This window comes from Bison bison, unplaced genomic scaffold (assembly GCF_000754665.1).
Source record: "Bison bison bison isolate TAMUID 2011002044 unplaced genomic scaffold, Bison_UMD1.0 scf7180017864180, whole genome shotgun sequence".
Lineage (NCBI taxonomy): Eukaryota > Metazoa > Chordata > Mammalia > Artiodactyla > Bovidae > Bison > Bison bison.
The window spans coordinates 9,096,604-9,109,470 of NW_011494752.1; the positions used below are offsets into that span (position 1 = coordinate 9,096,604).

The 12,867-nt window shown below is 58.8% G+C and overlaps 1 protein-coding gene across 1 annotated transcript in view; it reads right to left on the minus strand.

Moving 5' to 3' along the window:
* LOC104990857 (GRB2-related adapter protein) overlaps nt 1-12,867 on the minus strand; it is a 21,810-nt gene that overhangs the window by 5,170 nt on the left and 3,773 nt on the right. Inside the window, exons 3-4 of the mRNA XM_010843173.1 lie at nt 10,257-10,354; nt 5,627-5,749 (exon numbers count right to left, since the gene is read on the minus strand). Coding sequence (XP_010841475.1) covers nt 5,627-5,749; nt 10,257-10,354 — 221 coding nt within the window. The remainder of the gene's footprint in view (nt 1-5,626; nt 5,750-10,256; nt 10,355-12,867) is intronic.

A 12,867-nucleotide genomic window follows, 5' to 3' on the forward strand; every position in this document is an offset into this window, starting at 1 on the left:
TCTTGACTCCCTCGTGCCCTGTCCCGGAGAGCCTGGGGTTCTCCCAGCCCCTGGACTGTGGCCGTGGTGCTGGGGAGGCAGAGTCCCTAATTCAGTGCCATCTCCGAGGAGGAGCCGGGGGTGTATTCAGCAGCTGTCCTCCGGGTGAGGGTCGGAGGGTGTAGGGATTTTGAGGAGACCTCAGCTCCAAGTGAGCACAGTTCTGAACACTCTGGTGTTTGAAGGTTACATTCAGTCACCCGGACGTCACCCAGAATGGAGTGTTTCCCTGATCATACCCAGGGAAGGGGCGAGACCTGGGAGGGGGCAAGGGATCCAGCAGTTCTAGAACCTTATTGTTGTTCAATTGCTAAGTCAAGTCCAACTCTCTGTGACCCCGGGGACTGCAGTGTGCCAGGCTCCTCTGTCCTCCACTATCTCCCAGAGTTTGCTCAAATTCATCAGACTGACAACCGGCGGATTCTCAAACCTGGGAAGCTCTCGTGGTCCAGTCCTCAGCCTGTGCATGGCTCAAGATGGGATAGCAGGGCCCAGAGGGGAGAGGAGCCCGCCCACGGCTGGGGGCAGCTGGTCTGCTGTGTCTGTGAGCAGGTGTGACCCTCCTCTGAGCCAGCCCCTGGCCTGACGAGTGACCGACCCTCCTCCATGTGACAGGGATGAGGACCCAGCACCTGGGCAGACTTTCTCTCCCGGCCAGCCTGTCTCCTACCTCCCCAGGCCCGAGTCTAAGTCCAGGTGACCCCAGAGCTAGGAGGGGTGGCCCTGCTGGGTGAACCCTCCCGAGCTGGAGAGGGCACCAAGCCTGATGTATGTGTCTGATGTCTAGGCCTGCGCGTGCCAGTGTCTCTCCATCACACCTGGATGTGTGCGTGTGTCTCTCCCTGCTCCGGGAGGCCGGCCATGTGCATCCATCTCCGAGCAGCCATGGGTGTGTGTGTCCCTGTTTGTGACCCTCACGCCCACCTACCCAGGGGGGTGAGGGCTGGGCCGGGCCCCTGGGCTGTCAGAAAAGTCTAAAGGATGAAGTCAGGCCTAATGCTAGCTGCCGCTGGTCCTGCCCAGCAGGTTTTTCTGGCCTGGTGGCGGCATTAGCCAGGGTGACAGTGGCCCAGGGTGGATAAACAAGGCTGGGGTAAGGTGTCAGGATCCCCAGGACCCCCCAGTCAGGGCTTGGAGACCAGGTTGGTGGCCTGGTGGAGGCCAGGTTGCTGACTGCTTACTGGGTGATTTCTGATAAGGCATGGCCCTTGTGCACTCAGTCTTCCCATCTGTTAAAAAGGAGGGGGTGGATGACTTGTTCTGCAGCAGATGTGAGATAGAATCAAACTGACCTTGGGAAGGGAGTGGAGAGAGAACCCCCCAACACCGGGTTTTCAGCCTCAGGGAAGGAGAGCGGAAGGGCAGACCTGGTCTTTCAGGTCATGGGGGTGTCAATGGGCACTAGATCTGCTGTTTCTGGCTGTGTGACCTCAGGCAAGTTACTGCACGTTTCTGAGCCTTTGTTTCTTCACTTGCACACCAGACTTCTGAGGTTACTTCCTCCCTGTCTTTGCCTGCATAAAACTATGCCTTCTTCCGATTCTTTCTGCCTCATTTTCCAAGAGCCTTTTTCATCTTCCAAGATTTTATATAATTTACTAATTGTTTAATAAATTATACATACACATCTCCTCATACATACATGTATAAAATTATCAGTTGCTCCAGTGGAACCTGGGCCTAAAGGACAGGGAGCTTTGTTCAATTGATGGCAGCTGAGTCCCTGAAACTGGGCATGGGGCCTGGTGCACAGTAGGGGCTCAGCAACCAGAGGGGCAGAGCAAACAGTTAGGACCCCAGGCACCTGAGCCTGAAAAAAAGCAAGCATCTTCCTAGTCTCACTAGGGAACAAACTGCTTCCAACCAAGGAGCCCACCGCAGCCTGTATTAGAGTGGGGGCAAAAGTTACACAGCCAGGCCATGCGCCCCTGCCCTGGCCCTCAGGCCGCCAGCTCAGACATGCTCCTGGAGGTGGGGGTGGGGGTGACCGCCCTCTGTAAACTTGTAAAGGGCACCCAGCCGTGGCCACCGTCGCTCCAGGAGGCAGAGCAAGGCCCGTAAACCCCACCTCTGACAGCTTTATGAGGCTTGGCGGGAGCTTGTGGGAGATGCCACTCGTGTAGGATCAGAGGTCCCGGGAGCACTGCCAGTGAGGCGGAAACGCTCTTGCACATGCATCTGTGTAGTCATCACCCAGAAGGGTGGCTGTCAGGTCACTGGACTTCACAACGTCCTGGCTACTGTCTCCACACTGGAGATAAGGACGTTACAGCCGAGGAGGATGGGATCTGCTGAGGTTACACAGGAGGAGAGCTGGGCTGCCCAGCCCCACATGGCCACTTGCCTTTCTCTAACAGCCTGGGACCATGGGGCTGGGGCCAGGAGGCACTGTGTGGTCCTGGGAGGGTTGACATGGCAATGACAACTATAGCTGGCTTTTGGGATTGTTGTTGTTCATGTCGCTAAGTCATATCTGACTCTTTGCGACCCCATGGACAGTAGCCCACCAGGCTTCTCTGTCGATGGAATTTCCCAGGCAAGAACACTGGAGTGGGTTGCCATTTCCTTCTCCAGGGAATCTTCCCCACCCAGTGATGGAGTCTGTGTCTCCTGCACTGGCAGGTGGATTCTTTACTACTGAGCCACCGGGGAAGCCAACATTTGGGGAGAACTTGCTGTGTGCTGGCAGCATTCTCAGCCCCTTGCATCGATGTTCATCTCACAGACGAGGAAACAGACCAGGGTACCTTGCCCAGGGTTACACAGCTCATATTCTTCCTCAAAAGCCCCTCTCCTAGCCACAGATGCCCTGAGTCTGTTTCCTGCTCTGAGGTCTGCCTGGTGGTCCTCCAAGGGCCCTGAAAGGCCTGCTGACAGAGGATGGACCAGAGTAGGGGCAGGACCCAGGACCCTGGCCCTGGGAGATGCAACTGAGGCTGGAGGGCGCCACCTGGTGGTGCTGTGTACACACCACAACCCGGGCACCCAGGGTTCTGGCTCTGAGCTAGGGGAAAGGGCTTGGGCAGGATGCCTGGGGTGGAACAAGGGGGACAGTGTGTGTGCGGGGATTTCTCTGAGGGACACTCCAGGCCCCTTTCCCAGAAAGCACTGGTGCTGGCTCCCTAAAACTGCCCATTCCCCTCCTGCTCGGACAGACAACTACTCTCCAAGCCCACCTTCTCTGCCCCACCTCTGGGTCTTCACACTTGCTGTTCCCTGGGCCTGGCATCCCCTCTCCTCTTTGTGCACCAAACTCCTACTCATGCCCCAGGGCCCAGCTCAGATGTCATCTCCTCCAGCCTGCGGAGTGCCTACTGCCATCGAACTTCCCTCCATCAGGCATCGTGGAGACCCCAGTCCCTCACTCCCCAAGGGACTCCTCCCCTGTCCTACACACACACACCCCACAGGTTGAGCTGGCTGGCCTGACCCCGTGCCTGGGGTGGTGGGTCTGCATGCCCCGGGAGGCTCCAGGAGAGGGCAGGGTGCCAGGGCACCCACGGCGGAAGTTCAGGCCATGGGATCCACTCTCAGGTGAGGGGGAGGCAGGTAGGAGCTCAGTTCAGGCTGCAGAAGTGGCCAAAGAAGCCCCTGTGCCCTGCTTTGCGGTGACCCTGGAGCTGATTCCTGGAGCGAGGCCAGACCAGCCCGCCTGGCGGGCGCCTTTCCCAGGAGATACTGGGCCCTGGGAGCCAGCACAGGGAAAACTGCCACTTCCTGTTCCTCGGGGACCCACTGGCCTCAAGGTCTGGGCTGTGGAAGGAGGGGCGAGCCAGGGGGCTCCAGACGCTCAGGGCCAAGAACTGGTGTCTCACCACCCCTGAGGCTCAGAGAGGAGGAGAGCCATTGCCTTGGATCAGGAGCTCAGCCTGTTCCCAGGGGAAATGGAAGTGAGAAAAGCCAAGGCTGGTGACAAAGCTTGGAGAGGGGCGGGTGAGGGCTGTGACCCCTGGTGTGGGACCACCATCCCCAGAAGCTCTCCTGACCCCGACGAGGAGAAGCCCACCTGCCAGGGCTCCAGTGTGCCAACTGCACACCACCACAAGCTCTGTATAGAACAGACAGGAAAGGCCTCCCTTGGGGCACATTTCTGCAAACAGGAGCCTCATGGCCAGCCTGCTGGGAGACACGAGCTCTTCCCTCCCCTGAGCCTGGTGCCGCATCAGACTTTTCCCCGCAGAAGCCATCAAAGCCATCCTATGTACGTTTATCCATTGGAAAATCAGCCAGCCATTGGCTGTGACACATCCAAGTCCTAGAAGACTGGTGCCATCCAGCACCCTGAGGCCATGCTGCCCATGTCCACCCACCCATCCCATCCAGCTATGTGCCCAGTGTCCTCAGCAACCCTGAAGGTGGTATTATTGTTGGTGGTCCCCAATTCACGGGCACATGCCACCTCTCTGACCCTCCAGCCCCATCCCAGTGCTAATGCCAGCGGCTCCGTCTGGCTCTTTCCAGGGCCTGCCTCGATCCCAGCCATCCTCCTCCTCAGTAGCCCAAGGGATCCACTTCCTTCCCCTAGTGGGGATGCTCCGTGGAGGCCTATTGCTCTGGGGGAACCCGCCTCCTGCTAGGGACCTGTCAGGCCATTCTCTCTGGATTTGACACCCCTCCCCACACTGGCTTTGCCCAGTCACCCCAGGGGCTTTCCATTTGCTGTTCCCTCTGTGTGGAAGCTCTCCTCCCAGTCCTCACTCCTGGGGCCCCGGACAGCCTGCACTGCAGCTGCAGATCTTTGCTCAAACCTGAGGCCATCCATCCCTGCCACCTGGCTCCTGCTGTGTTTGTTTCAAGGTCTGTCTCCCCGACTAAGACACAAACCCTGAAGGACAGCAACTTTGTTTTTTCCTGTTGTTTCCTGAGTCCCTGATGCTGCCCGGCACACTGCACATAACTCAGTGACTAGTCCTTGAATTGCTGCTCCCACATCCCCCTGTTCCAGGTGCGGAAGAGGCAGTACAGAGACGAGCGGGGCCCGACCCCCTCCCCGGCTCCTGCCCCTCCTTCCACCTGGACTCCTCATTGCCCCATTGTGACTTCTGGTTTCTGGTTCCACTTTGCCCAGAGGCTGCCACCCTGCTTCAGTGGCAGCCACTATTCTAACGGCTCTCGATAGAATGACTCATTTGCTCCTCTCAATAATTCATTTTACACGTGAGGAAACAGGTACAGAGAGGTTAAGTGACTTGCCCAAAGTCACACAGACAGGAAATGGCCGAGCTGGAATGTGAACCTAAGCACCCTGGCCCCAGGGTCCATCCTCTTGACTGCATAGCACAAGGGGGACCCTGTCCAGAGCACATCCTGGACACCCACCCCGGGGGGCTTGCTGCTCTCCCCCTGCAGCCTTGTCATATCAGCTTCCCCTGGTGACTTGCTGCTCGTGGAACAATGGCCGACCCTTTGGCCCAGCATGGGAGGACTCCCAGTCGGCCTCCAATCCTCACTGTCCAGGGCCACGCCCTGCAGTCGCCTCACCCCCAACCCCGAGACTGTCATCTGCTTCCAGGGGTCTGTTGTTCCCTCCTCACTCCGAGGGCCTGTCTTTGCCCACCCTCCTCCACGTATTCGGGTCAGAACTCACTTCACAGAAACGGAGAACTCCCCTGGGGAGCTCTCGCTCTCCCGGATCAGGAAGGCTCCCTGGTGGTTCCGCTTCATCAGAATCTCTTCCGCCAGCTGCCGGGAGATCCGGCCCGAGTACCACCTGCAGAGAGGGCAAGGTGAGGGCGGGGGGCCAGCCACCCTGCCCGGTGCCAGGCACCCATCACAGCCAGGTCCTCCCAGCAGTCCTGGACACAGGAGGTGCGACTGCGCCCACTTTACAGACTATCAACCTGAGGCCCAGAGAGGCAGAAGTCATGTACCCAAGGTCACACATGGTGGCAGACAGGAGCTGTGCCTAGTCCCAGCATTCTGCCTCCTGAGCACAAGCCTTTGCCACCACACCAGGCAAACACACAGGGCTTCTCATGTGGCACTAGTAGTAAAGAACCCACCTGCCAATGCAGGAGACACAAGAGTCTCGGGTTCAATCCCTGGGTTGGGAAGATCCCCTGGAGGAGGGCATGGCAACCCACTCCAGTATTCTTGCCTGGAGAATTCCATAGACAGAGCTTAGCAAGCTACAGTCCACGGGGTCACAAAGAGTCAGACACAACTGAGCGACTTAACATGCGCACACACTCAGGCAAACACACACCTCAGTGAACTCTGACCCAGCCACCCCCACCTGGGCTTTTACATTTCCTGTTGTAGTTTCTTAAAAGTGAAAAAATATTTTAAAGATGACCAAAGATAAATGGGTTTCCCCTGGTTCAGATGGTAAAGAATCTGCCTATAATGAAAGAGACCCAGATTCAATCCCTGAATGGGAAAGATCCTCTGGAGAAGGAAATGGCAAGCCACGCCAGTATTTTTGGCCTGGAGAATTCCATGGACAGAGAGAGCCTGGTGGGCTACAATCCATGGGATTGTGAACAGTCAAACACAATTTATTTTGTCTTTTTTTCAGTCAGACCCAATTTAGCGACTAAACCACCACCAAAGAGAAATAGTAGCTTTGCTCTGATGAGGAAGGGTCTCTCCCTGTATCCATTTCACAGATGCATAGACTGAGGCCACCTGGACTTTTTCTCACAGGTTCGATCAAGTCCCTCTTCCTTCTGACCAAACATAACCAGGTATATAGAAGGCTCCTGGTAAATGCACGAGGCAGTCTGGCGGAGTCTGGCTCTTTGGGAATCGCCTACCCTCAGAGGGCCCAGGTGACCTCCAGCTGGCTTCCCAGCCCCAGGGTTTTAGTCCACTCTTGATGTTTACATGGGGAAACCAAAGCCCAGTGTGACCGGAATCTCACCGTGAGACCTTGGCGCCCCGAGGCCGCCAAGCCTCCCTTCCCTGAGCTGTTTCCCTTCTCCCCTTCCTGAGTCTGAGCGCCTAGCCGGCAGATACGAGGCGGGAATTTCCTGTCATGTCAGGATGTTGACAGAGAGCCCTGCAAGCCCAGCACGGGGGCTCAGGTGCAGGCAGACGGGGTCCTGCCCGCAGCCCTACCTACCCCTCCCCTGCCTGCCAAGTGTGAGCGCTGGCAGCTCCTCCGAGTGATGTGCCCGGCCTGGGTGTGGGTGGGTTGGGCCCCCAATGTCTCAGGTGGTGACTGAGGGGAGTAGGACAGGCACCCTGCCCAGCTCATGGTGTTGGCTCCCTGGTTCCAGCCAGAAAGAGCAGTTCCAAGGCTCCTCCCCATCTTCCACCCCAAAATAAAATCCTGGTCCTGACATTGTGTTCTAGACGCCACTCCTGGGAGCCCATACCCCAAAAGTGAGCTTCTAGCCCACAACTGCCCCCATACTGGGGGGTGGAGAGGCCTGGGCCCATCTCACAGCGGGTTTTCCCGGAGTGGAGGCAGTGGAGGTGGTGGCCAAGGGTAGGGCTCCAGGCTGCCTCTGAGAGCTCAGCCTGGGTCTCTGGGAGTCCCGGAGGAACCTCCAGGCCAGAGGCTAAGCTGGGACGCGGAGGGCCCAGGGCTCGGGGGTGCCCAGAACGGAGCTCCTCTGGGAAGCCCCCAGCAGGAACCCGTGCAGGTGCTGCCGCGGGGGGAGCAGGGGTCCAGTGGGGCCCCATGTGGGCGTTTCCCGAGCCCGGTGTCTCTGAAGAACCCACAAAACCCCACAGGAGGCATCCGCGTGTGGGCGGCCGTCACCCTCAAAGGCTTTCACAACCGCAGTCTTGAGGAGGGTGCCCAGCCCCCTCCTGGTCCTCGGTAGCTCAAAGGACAGGATGGGAGAAACCAGCCTCCCCATCCTGACACCCCCAGAACCCAGCTCACTCCTCACTTAGCCCCCATTTTACTGATGTGGAAACTGAGGCCCAAGGAGGGGCAGAGGCCCCCCGCCAATATTTGCCTGGTAAATTTCCCCAACTCCATCCTGGTGGGCACAGCCCAGGCCCACAGCACCTGAAGCAAACCTCCCTCCGTCTCTGACCCTGGACAGGCCACTCGTCTCTGCCACAGTCTCCTGGCCCACAAGATGCTGACGAGAGCACCCAGCTCGCAGGGTCATTGGGAGGACAAGGGTGCCGCCACCTGCAGGGGTTTACCGCCACTGCTCCGACCTTCAGCCATGCGCACCCCACCTCCCCCACTGTTAGCTGGTCTGCCCACACTCCTGGCAAACTTCTACTCTACCTCCCAGGCCCAGCAGACTGTGCACTCCTAGACCCCCACATGACTGGGTCAGACCCTCGGTGGACCTTGCCTGTGATGCCCAGAGGCCCTGGGAGTAGATGGCCTGCATCACACCTGCCCCGGGCTCCCTGGGCTGCAGCATGGTGGCAGTGATCAGGGTCCCCCTGAGACCCCTGCCCTGCCATGTTCCACACTGGAGCCCCAAAGGCTGAGTCAGTTGCTGGCTGGACTTTCCCCACTGCTATTTCAGAGCTAGGGCAGGGGTGAAGTTAGCCCAGAACGCACCTGGACCTGGCCTCAGCCAAGTGGGGGATCTGCCCTTGGTCCCTGATCTGTCCCAGACACTAGTGGCCAAAGACAGCCCCAGGGACCCCAGGGCCATCAGACACGGAACCCTCCACGGCTGCTACCCACCCTGGTGGAGACTGGCTTCAACCACCATAGTGCCCCACAGGGCATGGCCCTGAAATCCATCAGCTTTTCTTTCCTTCTGAGTAAACCAAAGCCTCTACTTGGGTTTCTCAGTGGCCTCCAACCTCCTAGGCTCCCAGCCTTCGCTGGGCCACAGCCTCCACCTGGAGGCTCCCACTTCCATTGTGTCTTTCACTGACCTGGCCCTGGCTGGTGGCCCTGGCAGGTTCTCTCCATCTGTCTCCCTTTACGGAAGTCAAGGTCACACAGCCCTTGCAGGCTGGGAGCCCAGGCTACAGGACCTGTGGCGGGGTAGGAGTGCTTGGAGCCCAGACAGGGGACCTAGGTGGGTAGAGGCCTTGCCCAACACAGGAAGCCGGAGGTGGTGGCAGTTTTGGAAAGAACTCGAAGACAGATAAAGAGGAAACAGCCTCCAGGCCCCACCCTGGCAGTGCACCTCCCTCTCCTTTCACCCCACAACCACACACATGTTGCAGCTCCCAGCCTGCCCCCTCTAGCCTGCCCAGCCCTGTCACCTGCCTCCGCATCAGATGCAGGACCCCCATCCACGCTGAAACCCATCCGTGGCTCCTCCCACCCTCCACCCAGCATCTGAGGCCCTGCTGCCAGGCCCACAGCCAGGGGTTCTCATTGCCCCTCTCCCCGGAATGCCTTTCTCTGACTACGCAGCTAACTCCTACACACATCCTTGAAAACCTCAGTTTGTCACCTCTTCCGAGAAGGCCTCCCTGGTTAGTTATCTCGATGCTGACTGCCTTCTCTTGTCATACTTTCTTTACCTCCTGTCTCTCCCTGGGACACGTTGCTCTGACCCGAGCATCTCATCACGTGTCTCCAGCATCACTTGGGCCGGGTCCCTGGGGCCATAGCCAGTGTTTAGTGAATGACTGTGTCTCAAGGCTACTTCAGCCTTCACTTCACACATATCCACTTGGTTTTTCATAGATTCTTGGCCACTTAGGCCTGTGTCGGGGCTGAGACTAGGGCATTCAATGTTGAAAGCCTGACCAGAGGCTTCCCTGGGCCAGCAGGTCCCAGGTCTGGGGATGCCTGGGCCCCACACTTGACTCCTGCTCTGCCCTGTCCCAGCTCTGCTTGGCTGGTGTCCAGCTCTCCCATCTCCTGCTCCAATGGCAGGGCCCTCAGGTCTGCCTCCTTCCTGCCCCTCTCCTCCCTGGCCCCTCACCCCCACCCCTGCACAGGCTCCTAGGGCCCCCCATGAGTGGAACCTCGGGCCTCCTTGTGCTGTAGACAGAGAAACAAGAACAGAGAGAGCCAGGGCCTGCCTGAGGCCACGCCGCAGCCGTTGGGCCCAGCGCTGAGGGCCCAGGCCCCGTCCTCTCCAGGGCCCGGGTGCTCTCGGGTGTCCCAGGTCCTCGGTGTTGTGGCCTGGACTGGCCTGGACTACCACCACTTGGGACAAGTCATCACATCTCTGTCCCCCACTTCTGCTCAGGGTACAGACAGGGGGCTCCAGACGGATGGAGGGAGGCTGGGGTGAGGCCTTGCAGGTCACTCCGTCTGGGCCAGGCTGGGAGGGGACATTTGGCAGCGGGGCAGGGGGTCCTGTGGAAGTGAGGGAGCTACTCACGGGTGGGGCTTGACGCGGATGTAGTTCTTAGGGACAAACCCCTCGGCGCCCCGCAGCTCGGCCTTGTACCAATTCTGGTCATCCTCCATATTCAGGATCTGTGGGCAGGAGAGACATGGCTCCTGGTCACCCAGGAGTGTCAGCTTCCCCTGCCAAGGGCACACGGGGCTGGAGCTGGACATCCAAGTGCTGCCACCCAGACCCCCAGCACCCCATGGGGTTAGGGCAGACCCCACAGCCCCTCAGTCCCTGAGCTGTGGCCCTGGACATGGGGCCCATGGTACTCGACACCTCCGCTGACCCGGGGAGGGGGCAGTCTGAGGAGCCCCACCAAGTGGTGGTCACCCGGGGTCACCCACATTTACAAACCCGCACGCCTGAACTCAGGGGTGATGGTCTGGTGGGGAGTTCAGACCCTGGGGAGCAAACGGGAGGTATTTGGGCTGAGACAAGGCTCGGGTCACAGGCTCTGCGTCGCCCTGCAGGTGGCCCGAGGGGAACTGAAACCCAAGTGTGGGTGGAAGCTGCTGAGGGTGGCGGCGGGACGCTGGGCTCCCTCCCCTGTCGCTGGGCAGGCTCGCCACGGGTCACCCCTTCTCACCCCGGCCCCCGGGGCTGCTGTCATCAAAAGCTATCTCACAGAGGAGGATGCAGGCTCCAAGAGGAGGTGAGCAGGACCCCCTCACTCTTCACGCCAGTCCCCCTTCATTCTGTCTCTGGACCCTGCCCAAGGGCAGTCTTCCCTGTCCGTCCTAGAGCAGGTCCATGTATCAGCTCCAACCCGGTGGGGATGCTTGGTTGAGACAAAAAATCAGACACAGATGAGCCACCCAAGCAGAGGCCCCATGGGAATGAGGGCTGGGGCAGCAACTCGTCTGACCGCCTGGCCCGCCGAGCCCCCTCCTTCCTGTCCCCACTGTCTGGGCCAGGCTAGCGTCCCCAGGGACAGCCGGAAGCAGGTGGCTGACTCAGGAAAACTTTTGCTGAAAACCAAACAACACAAAACAAACCCCCCCACCCCAGCTTAATGGGAAAATCAGGGCCTATGGGACACAGATTCAGTGAAGGTTCCCGGCAGCCTTGGGCTCTAGACCAGTCTGCCTGCCTCTAACTCTCTCCGCAGCCTTGGCCTCGGTTTCTGCAACCATAAAATAGATGCAGCCTACACGGCATGTGGTGGTGTTTTGTGACCTACAAAGTCCTGTGTGGACATGAGGCTGTAACACGTCTCGTCTATCCCAACTTTGTTTGTTTTCCTGTCATCTCCACTCCAGGGAAAGACTCAGAAATGTTCTGATGGGTTGCGGTAGCTGAGGTCTTGCCGTCAACATTGTTCAAAGCACCCAGACCCTCTGAGACACAGGAATTGCCAACCCTCCCTGGTGATGCTCCCACCTTGGCCTGCCCCCAGCTTGGCCCCTTCTCCTGGGTGCTGTCCTGTGCCACTACCCCCTGGCCAGTGTGGTCACTGAGCACCTCCTGCAGGGCAGGCCCTGTGTCCAGCCCAATGACACAGCCGGGAGCAGGAGGTCACGCTTTGGAGGGCAGAGGCAGAGGGAGAAACAGGAAACAGACAAATAAACAAGATAATTTAATGCAGTGGGGAGTGCTTGCAAGATATACACCAGGAAGATGTAGATGCCTGGTTGGGGCAGGGGATTGTCCACAGGGGTGGGGGAGTGGGCAAGAAAGGCATCTCTGAGGAGGTGACTGACATGTGAGCTGAGGCCCAAATTATAGGAAAGGCTGGACGTGAGAGGATGTGGGGATGTCGGTCCATGGCCGAAGGAATCGCCAGTGTAAAGGCCTTGAGGTGGGAGCGAGCTGTCCTTGGAGCAGAAAGGAAAACTGTGTGACTGCAGCTGAGGTGGGGGCCGGACCGTGAGGTACACAGGGAGCGAGAGAGCTGGACGTTATTGTACTCTGGTGGGAATGAGGAGGCCATTCAGATTTTTATTTTCAAAACCAAGATGAGCGGGCTTCCCCTGTGGCTCAGTGGTAAAGAATCCACCTGCCAATGCAGGAGACTCAGGTTCGATCCCTGATCAAGGAAGATCCCACATGCCACAGAGCACCCCAACTATTGAGCCTGTGCTCTAGAGCCTGCGAGCTGTAAGCACAGAAGCCCACGCGCCCTAGAGCCTGTGCTCAGCAACCAGGGAAGCTGCAGCAATGTGAGGCCCAAGCACAGCAACCAGAGAGTAGCCCCTGGTCCCGCAACTAGAGAAAGCCCACACAGCAACAAAGACCCAGCATAGCCAATAAATAAAGAAAATTATTCACAAAAACAAACAAGAGGAACCACTGAGGGCCACTGGGGGAAGGTCAGGCTCTGGGTTGTGGCTGTTGTGTGGAGACCAGGCTGTGGACTGGAGGGAGGGATGTGAGGAGCTGGGCCCAGGTGAGCGGTGATGGGGCCCTGGACTGGGGTGCCTGAGATGTGGTCAGATTTGGGACGGTTTAGGGGGAACTGCTAACAGGCTGGCTCCGAGATGCAGAGAAAGCAGCCAAGACCACCCCAAGTTCTGGGCCTGGGTGCTGGTGGGCAGATGTGGCCACCGGGTGCAATGGAACAGCTGCGGGGGCAGGTGGGGAGCTCAGGGCTGGCTGT